Here is a 23875-nt window from a genome sequence, read left to right on the forward strand (position 1 = left end):
AGAATATGGCAAGCATAAATACAGGTTTGGCATCCTATGCATGTAACACTGTAGGTCATCCTGCAGCTGGTTGAGAAAACACAGGACTGTAGGGTCCTTAAGTCTGCTTCCCAGTGTACCTCTTGAAAATTGATCATGTTGAGCTGTATTTTAAAATGAATATGAGTTTTTGATCTGACTAATTTTCTCATTTTAAAATTGATCACAGACCCACATCTACAATGGTAGTATATTTTATATAAATTCTGATTTTTCTGGTGGACATCCATCCTAATATTGTCCTTTAGCTGCAATGATCCTTTGAGGTCTGAGGTCTTACCTGACTGGTCTAGAGTATCTAGGGAGCAATTGCTCCTTTTTTGGTTTTCTTTTTGCAAGACTAACCAAGCAAATTTTTGTTAGTCTTCTCAATGATACATGGTTCTTACTGCATCAAGGAGCCTCCTAGTGCTTCTGTTTTCTTCATGTCATTTGAAGTTATTGAAAATGGGAGAAGAGAATTGTGTGTAAAATTTCAGAGTGGCATCTTGAATGTAAGGTATTCCCAGGGGAATGAAGAAGTGTTAAAGCCATCTAATGCATTCCAGGGCTGTAGGAATGGGTCTGAGAGAGATGGAAAAGCTGAGACAATTCAAACTAACCAGCATTCACTGGGGAACCAGAAAGAGATTCAGCAATTATGGGGAAAATATTATTTGGAAATACTGAAGGATTGCTTATGAGAATGCTTTAGAATAAGCAAGTGTACTGCAGAGGAGAATATGCTGTGAAATCTCTGGCTATGATGAGGAAAATTTGTCATCAGTGTTTTGTTCACTGTACAAACCTGCTGTTGAATCATGCTATTGCTGTTTTGTTACATGTATTACAGTGTATTTACATGCCTTTCGATAGCTGGGATGAATGTTTCACTGGAATCTGCTCTTTTTAATGTGGAAGACTTGAATCAATTATCATTTTGCAAATGCTTAAGAAATTGTATGTCTTCTGTCAGCTCACCCTTACTTATGCAGTGATGACCAGACTTTCAGGTTATGCAAACTAAGTGTCCATAGTAGCCCCAAGCAGAAATGCAGAAGGAGACCAAATAATGATGTTTGAAACCTCATCACACTGTCATAAGCAGCAGAGTGAGAACAGACAAACAAGTTAAAGAAAGCTAGAAAGTAGGACTAAGCTAGTCAGCTTCACTTCAGTGGAACAAAAGGGATATCCACCCTTGGTGATATTGAACAGCCACCTCAACAGAGTCCTGGGCCACCACCTGTTCTCTCTGATCCTGCTTTTGAGCAACGGGGTCGGTCCAGAGCTGCCTTTTAACCTCAGTGATCCTATGCAAATAAGGATTTTAGTACCAAATTTCCAGTCAAAAGAACTTTTTAGATCTGAGCTTTCCGGCTCAAGGCAACAATCAGTAATAATTTCCTTGTAGATAAATACATTTATCCAGTGTGCAAAAATTAAAACACAGAAAATACCATCCAAATAGAAGAGCACACATCCTATGTATTCTTCATGGTCACTCAGAAAGTTGTGAATTATATCTTCCTTAACATCTGCCACAATAAATGGAAAATATGACTAACTTGTGCTTTCTTTGATTGAGGTGGTATATGCAAAAATATAACGGGTGATACATCAGGTTAATAGTATGCCTGTTATCATTCAAGAGCTCTCAGGCAGTTCAAAATTACTAATTGACTAATAAATCTAGAAGCAATTAAGGCTCATAAAAGTGACTTGTTTGCTATATCTTAATGAGAGTGAGAGCCGAATTTTTATTTGCAAGGAGACAGAAAATTGTGTATATAAAAAAGTAATTCAACATTGAGTTTTCTTTGTAAGCATATCCTAAAGGCATGTTTACATGGGTTTATATGGACATGTAATTTATTTTATTAATTTAGCTGTAAACGAGGTTGTTTTTCCTCTTTTTTCATTTTTCTGTTATCTTGTAACAAGTTTAATTTTGGAATTTGACACTTGTGTTATTCCTTTGTCATAGTTAATGCATGAAATAATTCCAAGGCAAAGTGCAAGAAAACCAAGTGACAACATACAAGAAGAATGCCAAGAGAGACATAGTCAACAGTTAAATGTTGTGCTGCATTCATACTCTAAAATTTAATTGTGCATATATTGTGTAGCAGATACAATTCATTCCTTGCAGCAGATGGAAACACAGAGACAAAGATATGAAATAATTCATTTCAATTAATCAGGCAGGAGCTAGTAATGGAAGCAGAAATAAAATTCAAATCTGCTTGTCCCTGCTTGTATGTTTATGGTTAGTGTAGCATGATGATGAGGAGTTGGCCAGTCTGTGGGAGATGTTGAGGATGCCCCTATCAGTATCAGTGATCAGTGCTGTTTAAGCAGGAGGCACCTGCTAGCTGAGGGTTTACATGTGTGTGCCCTGCTAGGATGATCTGACTGTTTCATTTTCTGAAGAGGGGCGATGAGATGTTCCTGCCAACTTCCAAGTGCACTTAGCTGTGGTGGAATGGCTTTGGCAGGGCAGAAATGTATCATAGCATGAGTGTGGACTGGGAAGAGCATCACCACAGAAGGTTGTCGGTGAACATAAAGAAGCTTTTCTGGCTGGCAGAATACACCATCACCATTGTGTCCACATCTGTGATATCAGGATCTTCATATACATCAAAATAATCTGAAACCTACAGAGCACCAATTCCACATTTAACATGTAGGCACCCAGCAATTATTCTTAATATCTCTCTGAGTGGCTTTAGTTCAAGCTATTATTGATTGCCGGTGTCCACTGACTTAAAAAGCAGTAATTGTTAAGATGGAAATGAGGTGCAGAACTTCAAAAGTTTGCCAGTACATCTCAGAATTCATTGTACAGATCAGAAAATCTGTACTGTTGTGATGGCTCTAGAAGTGTAATATTGTAAATAGAGATCTGTGTATAATCTTTCCATAATCATGTTGGGAATTTATTATTTTGGTTGATATGAACAGGAAGTGGATACTTACAACAATGATGGGTTTATGTACTTTAATTTCTCTCCTGTTTAGAAATCTATTTTGGGGAAATGCAACATGAACATTATATTTGATACTGGAGAGGCAGAGCTATAGAAGAGTGATTGAAATAAAAATGATACAGTATGTTAATTCAGGGAAAATATTTGCCATTTATTTTTCTTGTAGCAAAATTTAAAATAGGAAGAAAAGGTAGAAAGAACAATTTTGCCTTTCAAATGAATCTGTGAATACTTTTTAAAATGTGTGTGTGCATATGTGGGAGTTAGGTAAGGGAGTGTACAATGAAAACATTCAGTCATCTCTCATTCTTTTAATGAGACATGAGTGTAGGATATGGAGAGATTATGAAGAAGAGATAATGTCCTTAAAAGCCAGTCTTCTCTCAGATTGACAGCCAACCCAAGTTTATGTGCTTATTCATGGTAATAAAGTACATATAAATTTAGAAGTACATACACTCACTGGGCAAATAGAAGATCACAACCAACATAGTTAAAATTATAATTTGTGCTTTAACTATTTTGTTTGTAGGTGTATGTCACAACCATTTGCCAACTTTTGACCTCAAAATACCCTGTACATTATTAATGATAGAGATCCTGGGAGCACAACTGAGCTATGACTTTCATAATCCATGTAATCCATGTTAGGTCGCTCTGTGTACCCATGGAAGGACATTTGACTTCTCCTGAGTAAAGGAAACTCTTTATAGTTTATTTTTATATGGCTCGTAACAGCAGCATAGAAAACAAATTGTTTCTGCTATCTTTGCAGTGTAAAAACAAACTTTGGTTGGTCTGCTCAGTGCTTAGATCACATTAATCTGAATTTTACCAATAATTTTTGATTTGGAATTTGTCAGATACAGGTTTTATGGACACAGTAGTTTACATGCTGTGGTAAAATGTCGTTGGCATTCCTTGGCAAGTTCACTTGGCATTCCTCTTTCACAGTTACTCCTTTATTCTGTGGGATAAGGTTAAGTGTTTATTTTCTGGGCAAACTCCACCGTGTAAACTGTAAGCTGGATAACTGTGATGTACATGCATAAAAGAGCAAAGCACAAAATAAATTTATTGGGCTAGAGTAGTTAATGAAATTGCTGTTTCCATCCTATAGCAACTACAAAAAGGTTTTTACATGTGGTACAACACATTCAGTTGTGCTTAGAGATTACATTTCTATAGGAAATAATTGCTGGGCTCCATCTTTGTATAGCAATCACCTAACAGGTGCTTCGGTGGATTTTGACTTAAGAGAGATTTGTATATAATGACATGTTGTATAACATTGCATCTCACTACATCAGATAGATTTGTGCTGGAAGAATAAAATTTCTGAAGCTTTTTCACTGTCTTTTTGCCTTATTAGTTTCAAGTTGCTATCTATCTATGATCACAAAAATGCACTAAAATAGACACTATATTTGTCCCTCTTTTATTCTCTACAGCAATGGAGTTTCATGAAAACCTGCACAATATAGGAGCAAGAGAAGGCCTAAAAGAAAGAAAACTGCAAAAATCAGTAGAAAGTTTTACGTGGAACATTACAATTTTAAAGGTAATGTGTCTTCCTTTAGTTTGTTACTGTATTTTTCTGTTCAGAACTGTCATTCTAATATTGTTACTGGTCATTACTCTGTGTCACAGTTCAACTGGGTTTATTCACTTCTATAACCATAGTCAGTTAGGTTTGTATAACCTGAAACACAGCAGAGTCTCAATGTGACTTGTTATTCTTGTGTAGTGTTATGGAAGCTTATTTAATTTAGTTTGTCTGACATTTTCTTCTTTCAATCTTTTAACATTGCAGGATCCTTGGTAATCTTTAAGACCTGGCTGACTTTGGCAAAGTGGTTCGTGCTGGAAGGCAGCTATGCCATTGTTTAAACCCTGTTCTGTGATTTGAAGGGGAATAAGTGTTAAGGTTAATGCAGTTACTGAAAAACAAAAGGGAAACTGTTACTGCTGCAGTCAGTGATTAATGTAAGAAGCAAACTATGTTCATAATCCAGGCTGGAATAAATTGCCTGTATGAGGTGCAGACTCTCTTGACATTTTATCCAGCACATTTGCTTACATTTTGACAAAAGAGTAAATGCTAAAGTAAAAGAAAACCTTTCAGCCAGAGACCTTCAGGAAACTAGAACATGGAGCAGTTCAGTTTTCTTATTGGTGATCTTTGATCTCAGCAGAGTATATCAAAATTTGTAGAGATAGCAAAACTGCCTCCCTTAATTTATTCCCTCAACTCTAGCTCAAATTATTCAAGTTTGATGTTTATATCCACTAATGAGTTCTTCTCTCCCACTCAAATAGTTCTTCACTACTATAAAGTCTGTTTTAATTATAAAGAAAATAATTTCTCCCACCTAGTTTTTATTTTTAGCTCTTCTTGACAATACAGTTCCATACTGCCTCTTCTTACAGTGAACTATGGAAGAATAGCAGTAATGCATATGTATTTTTCCAGCTTTCCATGTTGGTTTGAACTGTTAAGCTTTTCATGAGATCACTTGGTGCTCCAATCCCTCTTGTGTTATACTGCACAAATCCAGTGCGGGGGAGAGTCAAAAAGTGGTGAAATTTGCTACAGCATGTACAGTTAATACATTCTAAAAATATGCATGCAGGTTCTGCTTATAGGTAAAGGACCAGAATATGATATTTCCTGCATCAGAACAGAGTTTCCTGAAGGCAGTGTATGGGATGTGTCATGTATCAATCCTGTGCTTCCGAGAGGATAGAGAAGAGTTAGTTCAGTGACTTTGAGCAAGTGTCAAAGAAATAAATTCCTATCCCTTTTTTCTGTCAAAGGTGTCAGATACCAGCTTGGATAGGCAAATCTATTTTAATGCTTCCTGAAACAGAAGTACCTTTGCTTTGCATCTCTGCTTTACATTCTGAACATAAGGGTTGGTGGGGGGGGGAGGTTTGCAGTTGGTGAGTGACTGAAATGTGAAGTCGTGATTTCTGTGTTCGCCAGGAACTGGAGAAACCACATGGTAGGTCTGGCTCTGAGGAGCACTGAAGGGCTTGTATACATGTCCTTAAGAGTAGCATAATTATGAAGTTAGAAGGCCTTCCTTCTGAAAAGATTATTGAGAAAATCTCTTCAACAGTCATTGGGGGTATTTTTCTACTCAGAGATTAAGATAATTTCTTTTGGAAGGTACAATTTGTCCCTTAATTAATACTTTGGTTAAAAAAATTGGTGAGATTTTAAGCAGCCTGTTGTTGAAACTTTTAACAGGAGGCATTACAGAACATCTTTAAAGTTATTTACAGGTATTGCAGTTCAGATAGACATCTGCTAAGTGCTGTTGCTCATGTTTAGATGTACAGAAAGTTAAAGGCTGAAATTTGAAGTGACACACTGAGGTCTAAACTCTTTAACTGTGGGCTATAACCATACTTTCGTGACATACAGTTAAACAGTTTCTAATACATTATACTTCCTGTCTGGAGAAAAAGATCTGCAATCGTAATTTCGATCTCACTGTCTTTCCATTGCCATGTTCCCAGTTCTCAAAAAACTATGAGAGAACAGGGATGAAAAGTGAACATCCACATTTGAGTAGAAATTGAGCAGAAGAGCAACAATCTGAACCACTTTAAGGATTTCTTTTTGTGTTGAATTCCCTGCCTTCTTCAAATTAACTTCCTTCTCAAATAGTACAGAAATGAATGTGAAAATACACAATAAATATGTGGACTCTTGGTTACGATATAGGAACTATTGTGGGGCTCTGAACAGCCTTATTAAATAATTCTACATGAGTGCCATCCTCAGCTCCTGCACAGAGGATTCATGGCATGTTCACATGGTGTGGCTAATGTATTTTCCAAACTGATCAAGCTGCATTTTACCCTCGAGATACATATTGATTGTTCTCTTTCAGTTGGGACATTTTGACTGCAGTTGATGCAATGGAAAGTTTGATAAAATAGCAAAATTGACAGCTTAATTCTAGGTAAACTTTGTTTAGAACATCTGATGCAGTTATTAAGTATCTCTATGTGTTTTGCATGCGCGTGCATTACAGTTACTGCTTTAAAGGATTTAATTTTTCTTAATTTGAAGCCATGTGGCCAAATTTATGAGTGGTAGTATATTTGAATTCAGCTGAAATGCTTCCATCCGATTTGTGTATGCCCGTTCTTATTCACCCCATATATGTACACAGAGATATTTAACTTCACAACATCACTTGGAGTAAATTTGGTCTGTTGCCTCTTTCAGAGATTGTAAAATGCTAGAATATAAATCTCTTTCAATTAGACAGTTATTTGCTAGTAATTTATTTATTGTTACTACTCAGGCTGATAGAATTCATATTTTCTAAACTTAGGTAGTCACATTTTCTGCCAAAAGTACACTGTTGTAGAAAGAAAATCACTCTTACATGCTGTTGCAGGAGACTCCTACAACCTATTGTAAAAATTTATGGACTTATCTGGCGTAGAAAAACTTTGAGAAAAACCCTCTATAAGACTCAGAATTTGAGATGCCCATAGGAAGAAGATAACAGCAACTGTAAATTAATCTTGGCAATGAAAAACTGCTCTAAACACAAATGGAAATATTTGGAATGAATGTGGGACTCCAAACTTCAGCATCTGTTAGATGTTTCTTGTTGGCTCTGAGCTTTTAGGCATGTCGCATTATATGATGTGCATTACTTTCTCTTGCAAGGCATACAGTCCATGGCATCTGTTATCTCTGTAATAGCATTTGTCCTGCACCTACAGTATTTAAAATGTATTTATAAATGGAACATTCAAAGCACTTACAAGACTGCAGCTTCTTACTATTTTAAAAATAATCTGAACTTTTTCAATCAAATCTCCAAGTGAATTCCAGCAGCCATGGAGCATTCATAAAGCCTCTGAGAGTTGCTGTCTGGTCCGGTAATCCTCAGAAGACATCCCAGTTCAGTTTAAATATCTGAAGCTACTAGTCTCTTGCTGTTGCTGGACTGATGGGATTTTGTCTCCTAATTAACCCCTTATTTAGAAGTTAGGAAGCTAAGGCCTTTTGTCCTGATTCCAAAACTGCACTCGGATCACATCAGCTGGGCGTAGAATATTGTAGCATGTCACAGAATAATAGAATGGCTGGGGTTGGAAAGAACCTTAAAGGTCATCAGTTTCAGCCCTGCTGCCATTGGCAGGGACACCTCCCACTCCACCAGGTTGCTCAAAGCAATGTTCTGTTGTGCTCTGAGGAGCACTTTGTGAAAGGAATAGCGGCTTCTTAAATTTCCTGATAGGAGCTTTGGGTTACAGATCCTGAGGTAAAGACCGATCATTAATTATAGAGTTTCTTGGGATTTTTTGGGGGAAAGGGTGCTCATGCTCATTTTAAATGTCATCTGTGCAATTTTACTTTCAGCGTGAACTTTCAAGTTCACACAATTAGTGAAGAAACAGTTAATCAAAAATCATAAGTGAATACATAATAGTTTATGAAGGTAGCTGTGCTGAGACATTCTAATTGATTCTGTTTCTGTCTGATTCTGAAATGGTACCTCATTTTGGATGTACAAGAACTGATAAGAACCATTTTAGATTTGTTTTCAGTTACTGTTATAGAGCTATGATATAAAAACACTACCTTTTAGCCAAAAGTTTCAAAACAAACAGATTTTTTTTAACACTGATTTAAGAAAAAATAAACCAGACTAGATGACACAGACAAATTGGGCCAGAGAGATTTAAAGGGTGCTGAGTTGGGCTTCCAAATTAATCCATATTCTTTATTGCTGCTGTTTACTAAAAGCTTTTGAATGAATATCAGTTTTGTTCTTTGACTTCTTTAAGGTCTTTTTCTGTGTTTGCTTAGAAAACAACTCTTTCTGCAGTCTGTAAACAGGAAATATTCAAGTTACATAGTGCTCAGTTCTGTAATTGAATTGTGACCATGGTGAAGGAAAGGGAGCCATGGTTGCCTTGTGCTGCTGCTAGGGGAGCGCTCTCCCAGTGCTCTGCAAGGCCCAGATCCATCCTTCTCCCAGTTGGGAATTACCACAAACTGCCTGATAACCACAGTGCTGGAAGTCAATTCAAGTTTTTTGGTGTGCTTGGCAGACAACACTAAGGGCTAAATTAATTTACATTTTGAGTTAATCTGGGATGGAAGCCTTGTGAAGACATCCCTTCCACAGGCAGAAACACACTGCTTTGCTTCTACAACTGCTTCAGATTCCAGCATTGAGTTCTCTGCTCAAACCAGCTTTGTTTCTTGGAATGTGATTTTTTGGGACTCCCTTATGATAAATCTGCTTGCCTAAAATTTGAGCTCTTTGAAAGTCTCTTGTATTGGCCTTACAATATGCATTCTATCAAAGCAAGTTGCTACAGTCATTTGGGTCTGCTAAGAACGTGAAAGACCCCTGAATAGTCCACAGATCTGAGAGATTCCCATGTTCCATCTTGCAGTCAGCTGACTTTCCTATTAAGTCAACAGCATCTACTGTGAAAATCAGGATGCATAAAATAGAAAGAATTGAAACGGAATCTTGAGAGCCCTTGGAGAAGAGATATTTGATAGCTAACTAGAAAGAAAGTCTTTGCGATTGTTTAGTTGAGTGTGTGATGGCATTTTTTTTTTCCAGATCTGGATGACTTTTTAAATTTTATGCCATTCTGATGCATTGTATTGTTTTTCAGTGGTGTTCACTGTCACTACAGCTTGAATCTTTGAGGTGCATGCTGTTTCATTTCCCCAGCATATGTCTTCATGATGGTATATCAACAGAACTAGGCACTTCATGTGAATTGTGCAGAGTTCTCTCACTTGAGCTCATGGCATTTTTGGTAGTAGTGGTTGGCTCTTGTTTTATCTTGAGATCAAGATATATCAGCAGATAATGGCAATGCAGGTGGTTTTACAAACATTTTTCTGAGCTCAACAGCATTCAGAAATAAATTCTGAGCATTGGAGAAGGGAGTAGTGAGCACTGATACATTTTTCTATTTCACCCTGGTCTAAATGTGATACCACTTGGTCAACAATGTTTAGTCTGAACACTTTGTCTGCAATAACCCAGGCTTTATCCTAGATTTTCTTTTGTCTTTGAAGTTCATCTTCCCTGATTGGAATTGTCCAGACACTCACAGTTCCCTGCTGAAAACCAGCCATTCCTGCTAACCCCTGATTCTTTCTTCCCCAATTTCCGATATCCACTATTCTGTTCTCACTTGGTGCCTAATATTTTCTTCTTCCTCCCTGCCACCTCTAGAGATCCTTCCCAATGAGTGTTAATTTTAATTTTCCCATCACATTACTGAATTTATTGCATTCAGCAGCCTTCTCCTTGCTCATTGTTTTTGTTTTTCTTTCTCACCAGCTTTTATTCTCATTACCAATCTCTCACTCTTTTTGAGTTGTTAGTCCTACTTGTATATCATTTTCAGGCTACTTTCAATGTGAATTTTGTCAATCTGTTTTCTTTCTGTATTCCAATCTCAAATGTTGCCTCAGTCTTTCCCTTTCTCTACTCACCTGTCAGATCCAAATTTAGTGTTGTCATGCTGTGTGTTTCACAATCTCCTTTTGCAGTAAGACCTAGCATTTGCCTTGTATAATGCAGTCCAGTTTCTCTTTCAGCAGCACTAGGCCTCTTGCCAGGTCAGTCCCAGAGAATGCTCTTGCAATCCTTTTCCCCATCCACCTCTTCTCCAGTCTGTCTCGGGCTCTTCTTTCCTCCCCTCTGGTCTGGCTTTCACCCTGCTGGCATTGCAGCTCAATGTTGGTGGCTTGGAGAAGCCATCCAGGAAAAAAACCCAGCTTTTTTCCTAATGCACATTCATTATTCTGTGGAAATGGAATACTGTATTGCCACATTGCTGGAGTTGTCAAGAGATGAAGGATGATCAAGAGTGGAATCCTCAGTGATTTTACTAACCACATTCAAAATCTGATTTTTGTTTATTAAAAGCTCATAACTTGGATCAACTGCCCTGTAGTAAATTAGACGTCCCTACCCCAAAAGAGAGTAGGGAAGTAAGTATAGAAGATTGTTAACAAACTTCTGATGGCAATTCTCCATTTTTATTCTCAGAACTGAATGAACCATATGGATGAGGTTAAAGAATAATATTAAGCAGAAATAATAATAAAATATACCAAATCTGCCAATGGCAAGAATTCTATATAGGAAGTGTCAGCTTCAGTTGTTAAAAGTTTGGCAAGCATATAAGTAACTGAAAGTGGGGTGTTTTTTTTAACTGAGAAGTTTTGGGCAACCTTATTAATAGACTGTTTGCTAGCAGCTCTGCCTGTAATAAACAACTTGATTAAAATTCCAGAACTATATTCTACTAATCCATGTAAACCAGAACTTGGGCTAGAAACAGATGCACTCCAGATATGACTCATTTAGTGTGCTGGAGTGTTTTAAATTAGCTTTTAGTTGTTTGTTAGTTTGGAAAAAAGTGAATTTTAAAAAAAAGTGGCCCTGGCTTTCTTTAGAAGAAAATATTACTGAAGCTTGTGCTATGATTGATGACGTTCTAGTTTTTTTCCTCTCTGGTAATCAGAAGGAAAGACTTTGGCTATTATAGTCTTGGGTGAGGAGATGGGGAAACATTATTTCTTTGAAGAAAGTAAAATTTGTTTTCAATTTGTGTGTCTCAAAAATATAATTCTGCTCACTTCATTAGATAGTATTTATGTTCTGAGTTGCTAAAGGTGCATCAGAAGTACCACACCATGAGTGCACACATTTTTGTCTGTCTGCTATTCTATCTCTACTCCTATATTTTTAAAATCAAGAGGTAAAGGTGCATTTCAACCTTATTTGGCAGAGGAGAGGCAACGTATTATCTTTGAAAAAGATACAAGCATGTTGTCAAGAGAAGTGTTTGTCAGGAGGCAGAATTTACCCAGGATGGACAGACATGACAGGAGAATGTGCAGTCAGTGTTCATCCCTTATTGGACACTGGTACTGGCAGTCCCAAGGAACTACAGTACCTGGACTTTTTTTTTTTTTTTTTTTTTTGTGTGTGCGTCTGTGTGTAATTTCCCCCCTTCAGGTATGCATGTCTCTCCTTCAGATATTTTCCTGTGAGCTGTGGAGCAGTTCTCCCTCAGGAGCACGGGCACAGCACAATCACTTTGGCACTTGCAGACTTGCTCTACTTGTTTTTGAACTTCTCTGTACACACCAGTAAGACAGACATGCTCACCATGTGCTACAGCCTCACTCATTCGCTGCAGGTGGGCAGGGTGGGCAGAAACCAGCTGCAGGGAAGGCTGTCCATAGTCTCCCAGTGAGAACTGTTGCTATTAGAGGGCTTTAACCAATATGGAGAGATGGAGGACTGTAGAACAAGAGCCAAATGACCTAAGCCTGGGACAGTTTCTCTTACAGCTTTGCTTATAACTTAATTGCTATGAAGAGGAAGATTGATGTGGCTCTTAAGGACATGGTTTAGTGGTGGACTTGGCAGTGTTAGGTTAATGGTTGGACCTGATGGTCTTAAAGGGCTTTTCCAACCTAAATGATTCTATAATTTTGATAAGGGATAGTGAAAGTGCTGAACTGCAGACAGCCCTGTGAAGTCTTTGTCATCACTATCCTTTTTATGTATTGCTTGCCAGTCTGTGTTTCATATGTCATGCATTGACAAGCATTGGTCCTTTACCATCCTGCTATTGAGTAAATCACATAGCTAAGGAAAAAAAAATCCCTAGGAACCAAAAAAACAGGAAAACTTTAAATGCCTCCCAGAGGTATTAAAATCAATCATCACAATTTTCATTATGCAGAAGCATTTATAGTCACCATGGATTAGAAATACAGCATAGATTACTTTCTTGAAAACTGTTGGGCAGAAATTGCCCCTACCCCTTTGCTGATGCCATTGATTGGCTTCATAAAAACAAAGAGCTTGATTCTTTCTAATACTAAATTATCAGTATTTGAGTTTTGTTTTGGTTTTTGAGAAATTTTTTGTTTGTTTCATTGCTTGGTTTTGTTTTTGGTCTTTCTTTTTTTATTAGTTTGTTTTTTAGCAGGACAACTATACTTTTGATCTGAAACAAGCAGAAGGGTAAAAGAGAAGAGAATGCTGTTATCAAATGTGTATTCTAACTGCATTTTTTTCCTTACAGGGACAAGCTGATCTTCTCAAATATGCTAAAAATGAAGCACTGGAGAATCTGAAGCAAATCCATTATGCCACTCTTTCATGTGGACTTAATAAGCCAGGCACTGAAAATGCAGAAATCTCAAAGCCTCGTCGAAGTCTGGAGGTCATACCTGAAAAAGCAGGTGATGAAAATGGAGAATGAGAGAAGGCTCTTCTCATAATTTTGGAGTTTATAACTCTGTGACCAATTGTAGCTGCATAGGACATTTGCTTTGCACTTACTGTTGGAAAATATTCGGAATTTTTAAAGCACAACTGGAGAAGCTAATTACAATCTATTGAAACTGTGAATGTATGTAGCAACTCTGCTTGTGAAGGCAATGATTTTGTGTAACATGGAAATTACATTATTGGCCTAAATATAGCATATATATGTAAAAGATACTGTAATTCAGTAATTGCGTGCTGAAAAGTTCATTGTAGTGCCATCGGGAAATGAACATTTTTTTAAATGATCTGTAACTAGCAGGAAATCAGTTGACAGAATTTGGCAAGATGCCTTGATTTTCAAACCAATTCAATTCAAAGGTTGTTTCTTTCTTTGCACAGTTTGTTAATTGTGCTAGTGAGATATATAATTCTTTTGAAAATCAGGTCTAAAAAAGTGGAATCCACATGTTTCACACTATATGTAATTCAGCCGCTTGGATATTTGGGTTTGAAGTGGTATTGATTTTATTGTTGAGCCATAAATTAAAATGAGAATGTAATTAGACAGTGATCACTGACTTCAGTGCACTATAGGAGAGCCATTATGTAAAAGGAAAATGTGCAATCAATCTGATAGCCTATGTCAGAAGAAGATACATACCTATTTTGCCTAAGATCTTCTGCAAATGTGTGTAGATAATGTGACCAAACTGCAAGCAAAATGATGTAAATAGTTTTTCATTTTGTGAAGTGAAGTGCTCATATTAAAAAAAGTTTTATGAGATTGCTCCCAAACAAGTAAAGCTTTTAACTAAATTTTAACTTTTTTATTTTTTGAGTATTTTCTTCCTTACAGAATAGGTGATATCTCAATAAGCAGGTTTGTCAAAAAATAAATCAATTGCTGTTCTGATCTTTTTTGGTTTTTCTGACAACATTAGGTAAAGGTATTGTAGCTGATATGCTCATTGTAAAATGACTATACCAACCTAGAGTGTTCTCTTACTGTTTCTGATTTAACAATAAAATGGACTATATAATTACAGAAGCTAATAAATTTGAAGAAAAACAAGTGAAATACTCCAGAGATCAAAATGTGCTTTTTGTTCAGTTGCGGGGAAAAAGAGAAGATGGTGATGGTTGTTGAAAAGCATTCTTTTAAGGAGAAGTCTTCAAGACATGCATTCTACATGGATTTTTGTTTTAAGCAGTTCAAGATGCTCTTACTGCATTTAGAGTGTAATGAAATCCACGTAGATATAACATCCCATAAAAGTCAATGGAGCTCTGAACAAGAACGTCGTTACGCTTGCACTTCATTGAATTATTAGGGACTTCATTTATTTTCTAATCATTATAAAATTAAAGTGGGGATGGGGTGGGATGAAAACAGTTTGCATAGTAAATGTCACATCTTGAGCCTGCACTTTTAAATGTCAAAATGTATGGGTTAGGAGCAGTTTTAGAAGGTGCTAAGCTTTTTCAGTGTCTAGTTACAGACTGTGTGCTCTAATGTTAGGATCTTGCTAGGAGTGAGTTCTATTCTGTGTAGTACAAAATGAAGCATTTAACCTGTGGCAATAACTGTGAGTGTTGCTTTTTAGGCAGTCCTTTTCTGTGTTGGCAGCTGAAAGTCTTTTGATGGAACCTGAAGTTGATGGGAAACAACGTGAAATTCACATTGTTAACTGTGTTCTAAGCCACTGTGAAATTAGTCTTCCAGGGCCAAATCTATCACATCTAAATCTGATTTAGGGTCAGATTTAAATTTATCTACAGCCAAACAACTGCTTTGGATCAAGATCCATCTGTACCATAAATATGCAAGGTCAGTTTCACTTTATCAGAAATTCCAAAACCTAGGCTGCTGGAATTTTATTTCTGACCTTTAGTCCTAACTGAAAGATGTAGGCTGTGGGAAGATGTCATCATGTTCACATTATGTTTCAGAAAGACCTAAAAACCAGTAAGGCCCCTTTTGCAGTCCTGCCCCAGCACTGTTTTCATGGCATTTACAGAATGACATAGTTTATATCACAAATGAATAATTTCTGTAGAGTCCCTTCCTCCAGCCAGGTTATCAGAACTGATGTCTTGGGCATTCTTAGCATTGACATATTTCTGTTTAGCACATTACAACCTGAACAGAGGTGAGGGAACATTGAAAGGGTTCAACACAATTTGATGGTTTTTCCTTTGTTTTAAGGCAAAAAGTAGTAAGTGAAAATTGATTATCACATAGACAAGATTTTGCATGTTCCACTCTTACAATATATGTAATTGTTGATTACAAAACTGATCCTGTCCTTCCTTGTTAAAAAGGAAGATAATTTTTGCGTAATATAGATACATAATATATCTTTTTAAAAATTTAAAATACATGCATTTAGCTAACTGACCTTTTAAATATGTTAGCATCTGATTTTAGTGCTGATTCCTTAAAATGGAAGTCACTTTCGTGCATTATTCATGCTCGATCCAAAACTGTATGTACTATAAAGTCATAAAATGAGCTGAGTCGTCATCTTTCACTCTGAAAGATGATGTGTAGCTAAAAGTGCTTCAGGACGTTTACATGTTGCATGTTAAAAGAGTTGGATAACCACTTGCAAGCAAAGTATCTGGCTCTATTGTTAGCCCAGTGATGGTGATTTCAACACCAAATGTATGTCTGTTTTTTTCAGTTGTATTTTCTTAAAGCATTCTTTGCATCCATATTATTAGTCCATTTTTTTAACAATGTTTATTTTAGGATATATAGAAAGATGCAACCAAGCCCCAGCAAAGTATTCAAAACAAAATTAAACACAGGTTGACTTTGCACTTTTGGGGGTCTTTATTTTCTTAAAAGTGTTGTAATGCAGTTGAACTGTTTACGTAGTCTTTAGCTGTGGAAGATTGATCCAACATATGAGTGACTGTTTACCTGATGACTGCCTTTTTAGCTTTTGTTTGGCTTCAATAATCGAGTGACTACAGATATATGTCAATATATTACTCAATTTAAAATTAAAGGGCAATTGGGAAAGGAAAATTCACATACAGATTAATCATATAGACACTAACAGTTAAATCTTTTTTTGAACATAAGAAAAAATTTAAACAGTGCATGTTTGAAAAAGGAGCACCTCCAAACTTCATCTGCATTCTTCCTCCCTTCCTCATTGGTTTTGCTTGGTGTGGTACGTAGCAGCCGTTGGATATTTAACCACAGAGCCATGACCTTGCCTTCCATCCTCTGTACACACCAGCCAGCTATAGCAGACTACTCAGTTCTCCAGCCATTCCACTAGCAGCAGTTACCAAGGGGCACTCCTGAGCCTAGTGATGCCACCAAACCTGCGACAGCCTTCAAAGCAGAGCTGAGGGCAAGGCTGTACTGTTGAAGCTGTGGCCTTTCTGATGCCAGTGGTGCTCTTTACTCAAGTCAGGATGACTGGAATTTAAGTGCAGTTTTGCAAAATTTCCCCTTTTTCTCTACTCCTTTCTTTTTACACCTTCATGTTGTTCTGTTGCTGAACAAAGAATGCTAGAATGGTGCCCTGCACAATTTCACAATCTGGCCCATGCAGCTTAGGAAGATGCTGTACGAGTCAACCATTTTTTCAGCTACTTTGTACAGCACAAGAATAATTTTATAAGACTCCATGGCCGGTTATTGTATTCACTTTCTCCTGTTTTGTAGTTGAAACAGCAGAGAGAGATGATTAAGAGTTGCCAGCATGAAAAATGGAAGTGAGTTCCAAAAGTTTTAACACTGGTCTATTAATCAAATAAACTAATCTGAAAGGACCCAATCCTTTGCTCTTTCAGTGCTTGAGTATCCCTTCCATTTATATGATTTCCTGGTACAGTTTTCTCTGGCATTTAAAAATAATGCTAATTTCTTCTTGCTAAATCCATTTGCTGCAGAGATCAGGGAAGCTCCTGAGTGTCCTGTGCAGGGTGTAATAATCTTCGAATAAGTTTTAGCCTACCTAGGTTTGCATTTGTGTCAATTGAAGGTTAAAAACTAATACAAAGAGTGATATTTGCAGCTTAGAAGGGTAATCATACAGCCATAATCATGGCACAGTGTGCCCTTGCAAAGGCATGTTCTTCACTGTGAAATCATTTTATGCTTATATAGCTAAGAGTTGGAGTGCTGCTGCTGAAGGATGATGAGCGCATGGGGTTTTGATACCATGAGCAGAATTCTGAAACTGGTGATGTCCCCAGCTAGCTTCTTTTGACTGCAATGGGTGTAGGACTTTACCACATTTTTTTTCTCTATTCACACCTACTCATTCTGACCAGTTAAATTTTCTAAATGGAGTATCTAACAACTTGGTTTAAAGATTAATAGATCTGCATGTATCCTATAAGGACTTTCAGTCTTTTGAGCTCCTTTAAATACTTCGATGAAACCCTCCACTGTTCTCAACGCTCCCTGATTCCTGTTGCTCTCAGTTATGAAAGCAGCTGTGGGACAGATCAGTTTGATAGTTTTCGAAACTAATCTGTGTGATGTTCTTTAGTCATTACAACTTGTTTGTTCTCAATAAGAAAAAGGCAGTAAACTGCCTAAGTAAAACTCCTGAGGTTTTCTTGTTATTTCTGTTTTAGGACCCTATTAAACTTCTCTTTCTGACTCATCACCTCTTCTGTGGGTGGCTGAGGAAACACAGGGTAGCAAAAAGGAGCACAACAGAAAGATTAGAAATAGGACTTAGTATACAAGAGAACAACAAGTCCTCACAGGCTTGGGGAAACATCCATTGTAGTCAACCAAGCTGAACAGCACTTAAGAATTGAAAGGCAGCATTGAGGAAGAGAAAGACAAGCAGAATTGGATGTTAAAAAAAAAAATTAGTCCAGAATTGTGGGTAGCCAGAGGATGGCGTGGTCCCAGTACCATCCTGACAGATCCCTAATGTTTCCCATTGGTTTCTGGTACTTTGAGACAAAAGATAGTGTTTCTTCCTTTTACAGTATCATCTAGTGTGGTAAAGAGAGCAGTGATGCTGGAGAGTGGTCAGGTACAAACACCAGACTGTTAATTTCTCTTTTTGGGCTTAGATGAATGCACTGCTATGAGGTTCATACTTTTGCCACTCGAGCTCATAGGACTTCTCACTGAGTGCCACTTTGGCACAGCAGAGTTGAGAGGAAGGAGGATGTGTGTGTCTGTGATCAGGAGGAGAGTGTTCAAGAGGTGGTGTGGGAGAGTGGTATGAAAGGAGGCAGCTTGAGCTGGAGTGGGAGTAGCATGACCAAAGAGTGATTCAGCTGTCATGAACCTCTCCTGTTTGTCAAGAGCAATCCGGCCTCATTAAGCTAGCTGCAGTCTGTGGAAGAGCTTTCTGAGTAATCTTGTGTATTTAATTAGTTACCTCTCTTCCATTGAGATAAACGTGGGGGAGCAGAGGCTCTTCTTGGCTGTCTGCAGCATTGGCTTTGTGCTGGGGACTGTCTGGGAGGGGGAAGCAGCACGGCCAGGAAACAGTGCGGGAACTCGAAGCCCTGTGCTTTGTTCTCCGGCCCTCAGCTTCCTCCATTGATAAATTGGAGGAAATGACATCTACCACTTTTTAAAGTAGCAGGAGGAACATGTGTAATGTGTAATGGCAGAAAAAACCAGCCCCCTCAGGCGGAGGCTGGGAGGGAAATAAACTGACACACAAATAAGTGCTTTGCGGGAAGGCGGCACTCTGTGTTTGAATGCTGCGTGCATCAGGTTTCACTAGATCCTGCTTTACAGAGTCCATTAATGCCTACGTAGCTGTTCCATGGCATGTACTGAGCAGGCACTCTTAAACGTGCTGCTGATTGGTGAAGAGGGTTTTCAAATACAAATCCTATCAGTTGATTACAAATTAAGCATGTCTGTGTGGGGTCCCATGTCCTGGAGAGTTCCAATATTTTTCCTGTCTACTAAGAGAGTAAAAAAGAATTTGTTATACTCTTATAATACAGGCTTTAGGCTGTGGCTCACGACATGAGCACTTTTGTTCTCAGATATGTTATTCTCTGGATAAAAAAACCAAAACCTCACAAAAATCTTGGAAAAAGCCTTAGGATTCAGCTGTCTCTGTTATGAATTCCAGATTCATGCTGTGATTTGGGTATGTCCTTAGCCAAATAATGATTAAATTTTTCAACTATTAATACTTAACAAAATATTCAAATATTTTTTATATTACTGATGCTGTCACTTGTGCTAGGATTACTGAAAAAAAGCAATTTTGTTGGATGGAGAAATAAAGATCCCATCTTGGACCAGAAGTCTGTAATTGTGGAGGTGAGTAGTGAATTTCCCAGGAGAGTGATGGCTGCTGCTGCAGTTCAGAGCCCCATGGCTCTGTCAGGGAGCAGTCAGCAAGCAGGACTGGAAACAGCATTTCACAAACAGCATTCTCTAGAGTACAATATTTTCAATATTTTTTGCTTACATTTATTGGCACACACTTATATAGAAGCATACACCTCACTGGTTTGTTTTTGGTTTTGTTGTTTTGTTGTTTTTTGTTTTTGTTTGTTTGTTTTGAGCCTGGATTCATAACCAATATTTAAAGTTTATTTGCTTGGAGAATGTTGGATTGGTTTGCTAACTGGATGTTTTTACACCACCGTTTCCAACATGATTTTAACAGCTAATAGCTGACAAATAGTAAGAGCTGGAGTGCATGAAGAGCACTGGTGATGTCAACACTGTGACAACACATAGTTCTGGACTAAAAATCTGGTCACTATAATGTGAGCACAGCCTAATGCTCAGGGAGGCTGCACTGGAGATATTAACTGAGGAGACCCGCTAGCCCATGAAGGGGAGGTGGCAGCTGTTACGAGATTAAGGAGAGAAGTGGGTATAAGAGATATGTTCAGTCCTGGGAGAGGAATCAGCTACTAAATTCAGCTCCTTCCACTACCCCATGTCACAGCCAAGACTTCTCAGACACGACACTTCAAGATAAAAACTCAATTTTGTATTGGAGATAACTCTCTGTAAGTGATGATCTGTCACATGCGATGGAGCACTCTGACAGCATCTCCCCAGAAGAATTCTAGCAAAAGAAAAATGGCATTTTCTACCTACATAAAAGATCTGCTACAGCTCAAAACCCAGAGGAAAACTACAAGAACAATGATTAAATATGAACAGTGTTTCAAGCTAATCAGTGATGTACTTTGTCTACCATAGCTACATTACCGAAAGTAGAATGATCCAAGAGTAGGACCCTGAAAGACAACTTGCACCTATAAAGGTGGAGATGCACGTGATGGGTGGGAGCACTATGTGCTCTAAAGTCCATCACCTCCGCAGTTTTCATAATCCACACAGAAAAAGCCAACCTCAACCCAGTTTTCTGCAGTGCTATATTTGCCATGTACTTACTTCCTTGTATAGACACAAACTAGAAAGTAGCTAATAAATAACACTATGATAAGAAGGCTGGAATTGCAGCTTTTGTAGATTGCCTAAGTGTATAACATGGAAATGACGTTGGTGCAATTCCCCCGAGTGCTGAATCTCTGAAAATTAGACCCTCACATTTAAGATTCTGTTCACAAATTAGTCATTAGGGGAGCCAGATTAAAATTACCTTATGATCTGTGCTGCAAGTAATAGTATCTAATGCTGTAAAAATTGCTGTATTTGATACTCAATATTGCTGTTTCATAGGTTCTGTGAGCTGTTTCAGATACAGATAAAGTAAGTAAATGGTGAAACACATTAATGGAATAAAAGGCTGCAAAATACTGAAATCCATAAAGGATTTCTCCATAGTAGCTAGTAGTCACAAGCCACAGAATTTCATTGAGGCTTAGCAAGCTCAACAAGGATACCACGCAATTTATGCAGAATAACAGAGTTATAGTGTGTTGCACTAAATAAAGAATGATTATATGTCATGCACTAGGGCCTTAAATAATCTCTGTTTCATCATATTTGAGAGGACTTTAGGCTATCTACTGAAACAACTGGTGCAAGTCAAGGGCCATGCCAGTCAGATCTCCTGCTGCAGGAGATCTTCTGTTTTCTGTATAGGTATTTCTGTGTCACATTTAGCACATAACTTGCAGTTATAGTTTTTGTACCTTAAACATGTTGAAAACAAGGCTCCCTCCTCCAGCATCAGTGACAATAGGTGGGACTTCCCACAGATTTCAGGTCCTTTCAGAAGCACATGATTGCACTGAGTCCCATGAGCTCTGCCTGTACAATGGAATTCGGAGACCAGGTTGTGTATCTAAATGAGTTGCCCAGTGGTGTAGCAAAGCATCCATGAAACACCTGACATCAAGAGACATCTTTAACTTAGCAGGGCTGCTGATGGCTGCTGTGTACAGACTCCTCTCATAGACCTCAGAAACACGATTTGGTCACAATCTTTTTTTCCCCAGTGCCAGCAGCTTCCAAAACTGCCGTTTCCATTGTGGTTACTGTTCTTTCCTGCAGCAACTAGCACTGACTTGGTGTGGGCTGCAGCAGGGCTCAAAACACCCTGTAGAGCAGTTTTGAGGCAGAGTAGAGCAGTTTTTGAGTTGTAGAGATGAACTATGGTTTTCATGAGCTGCTGCTAGACTGTGGGTTCCAGAAAATGCAGCTTTATCCCAAGGCCCTGGAGGCAAGAGAGAAAGTCTGGAGAAAGGAAGACTTTTCCTTGGTTGAGGAGGATTGGGTTAGAGATCATTTAGGCAAACTTGATCTCACAAATCCATGGGTCCCTGATGGCATGCGCACATGAGTGCTAAGGGAGCTAGATGTTATTGTTAAACACTGTCACCTTTGAGGGGTCATGGAGAACTGGAGAAATGCCTGAGGGCTGGAGGAAAAAGAGTGTCAGCCCAGTCTTCAAGAAGAGTAAGAAGGACCCAGAAAACTACAGTCCAGTTACCTCACCTCAATCCCTGGAAAGGTGATGGAACCTGGATGTCATCTCTTTTCAATGTTTCCTGTGATAGGATAAGGCAGAGTAGGCACAAACTGGAACACAGGAAGTTCCACCTGAACATAAGGTGGGATTTCTTTCCTGTGAGGGTGACAGTGCACTGGGACAGATTGCCCATAGAGGCTGTGGAATCTCCTTCTCTGGAGCTATTCAATAGCCATCTCAACATGATCATGTCCAAGCTGCCCTAGGTGAACCTGCTTTAGCTGAGGTGTTGGAGTAGATGACCTCCAGAGGTCCCATTCAACCCAACCATTCTGTGATTCTGTGATCAGCTGCAGGATGGGCTGTTCTGCAAGATCTGAGAAAAAAAGGGGCTGGGGACAGTGAAAGCACTTCTGAGACAGGAGTGAGGGAACCCCGCAGTATGAAGGAGCAGAGGGTCACAGAGAAATCTAGTGCTCTTCAGATGCCCTTCTGAACCTTTCTTCTCAGTGTCAGTATGTATTCAGAGGCTTGTAATATCTTTGTTTAGTCTGGAGGGAAGACTAATAATTTTTGAATAATCAATCCAGAAGAAAAACAAATTATATTTGGCAATGCAAAAAACAAGATAAAAATACTTTTATTTATAATCATATTTATATTTATGATGTTCCTATATGGATATAATTAAAAAACCAGAAAGGGATGAGAATGATCCTGACCATACATTTGCAGTGTGATGTGGCACGTTCATAGCTTGGACTTAATTATGGTTTAGGGAGAGAAAGACCCTAAAGAGAAATTTATCACATTCCGTCTTTCCAGGCAAAATCAACACCTAGATACAGATAATCATTTTTTGTCAAAATCAGGCAACAACTTTGGCCTGGGCAATTTCTAGCTGTTTTAGACTGAGCATGGAGAAAATAACAAATCCTTTTGCAGTAATTGGTTCTGCTACTGTACTTATCCCCACTTTTCTGAACTGTCAAGCCTCATTTCTTCTGTTATGTAGATTGACAGTCCTCTCCATAGTAATTCTCATTATGGTTTGAAGGACACCATGGCCTACTTTTATGGGGTAAGCACTGACCAAGGGAATTGTAACCATTGTCCATGGCGTTCTGTAATGCTGGTAGTGATATTTGGTTCCTTCTTCTATGCTGGCAATTTGCTAGACAGGACGATTTACAGAGCTGTAATTCATCAGCCAAAGGCTTGGGTGTAATAGACTGTGGCAAGGTGACAAGTGCCCCAGTGCAGATGATTCAAGCTGAAAAAAACAGGGGGATTTCAAAGGTGCAGCTGCTGTTTTAATGTATTTTGATGCAACCACTTTGAATAATAATGCACTCAGGATTACAAAGGGATGTAAAAGGACGGGTTGCTGAAAAGAGAGGAGGAACTTCCACTAAACCATGTGGTGGAAAGCAGGGTTTTCTCTGTGCTTGTCATTATCTCCTCTGAAATAATATCCTTCATAGAATTCTATAAATTCATTACCAATTCAATATGAAAAAGGTTATGTTTCCAGCAAGCCTTTTATTCTTTAATTAGATTTTTCTGTTATTGATGCTCTCATAATAAAGGTTATATTTGAATGGAATTTATACACTTACATGACATTTAAAACTTCATAGAAACAGTGTGTGAAGTCATTGCATGCAAAAGTGCTATTAACTGCATGTCAGCATCA

General features: G+C 38.2%; 1 protein-coding gene across 4 annotated transcripts in view; it reads left to right on the forward strand.

Annotated features, from left to right (window-relative positions):
• PLCL2 (phospholipase C like 2) overlaps nucleotides 1–14399 on the forward strand; it is a 99938-nt gene extending 85539 nt beyond the window's left edge. For 3 of the 4 annotated variants that reach the window (XM_072925683.1, XM_002196611.7, XM_072925685.1), the window contains exons 6-7: nucleotides 4463–4572; nucleotides 13134–14399. In XM_072925683.1, coding sequence (XP_072781784.1) covers nucleotides 4463–4572; nucleotides 13134–13313 — 290 coding nt within the window. In that variant the 3' untranslated portion in view covers nucleotides 13314–14399. Of the gene's footprint in view, nucleotides 1–4462; nucleotides 4573–13133 lie in introns of those variants that run through there. The other variant, XR_012054567.1, reaches the window with a different exon arrangement.
• The last annotated feature ends 9476 nt before the right edge of the window (nucleotides 14400–23875 follow it).

The sequence above is a fragment of the Taeniopygia guttata genome, chromosome 2, assembly GCF_048771995.1.
Source record: "Taeniopygia guttata chromosome 2, bTaeGut7.mat, whole genome shotgun sequence".
In the NCBI taxonomy this organism is placed as follows: Eukaryota; Metazoa; Chordata; class Aves; order Passeriformes; family Estrildidae; genus Taeniopygia; species Taeniopygia guttata.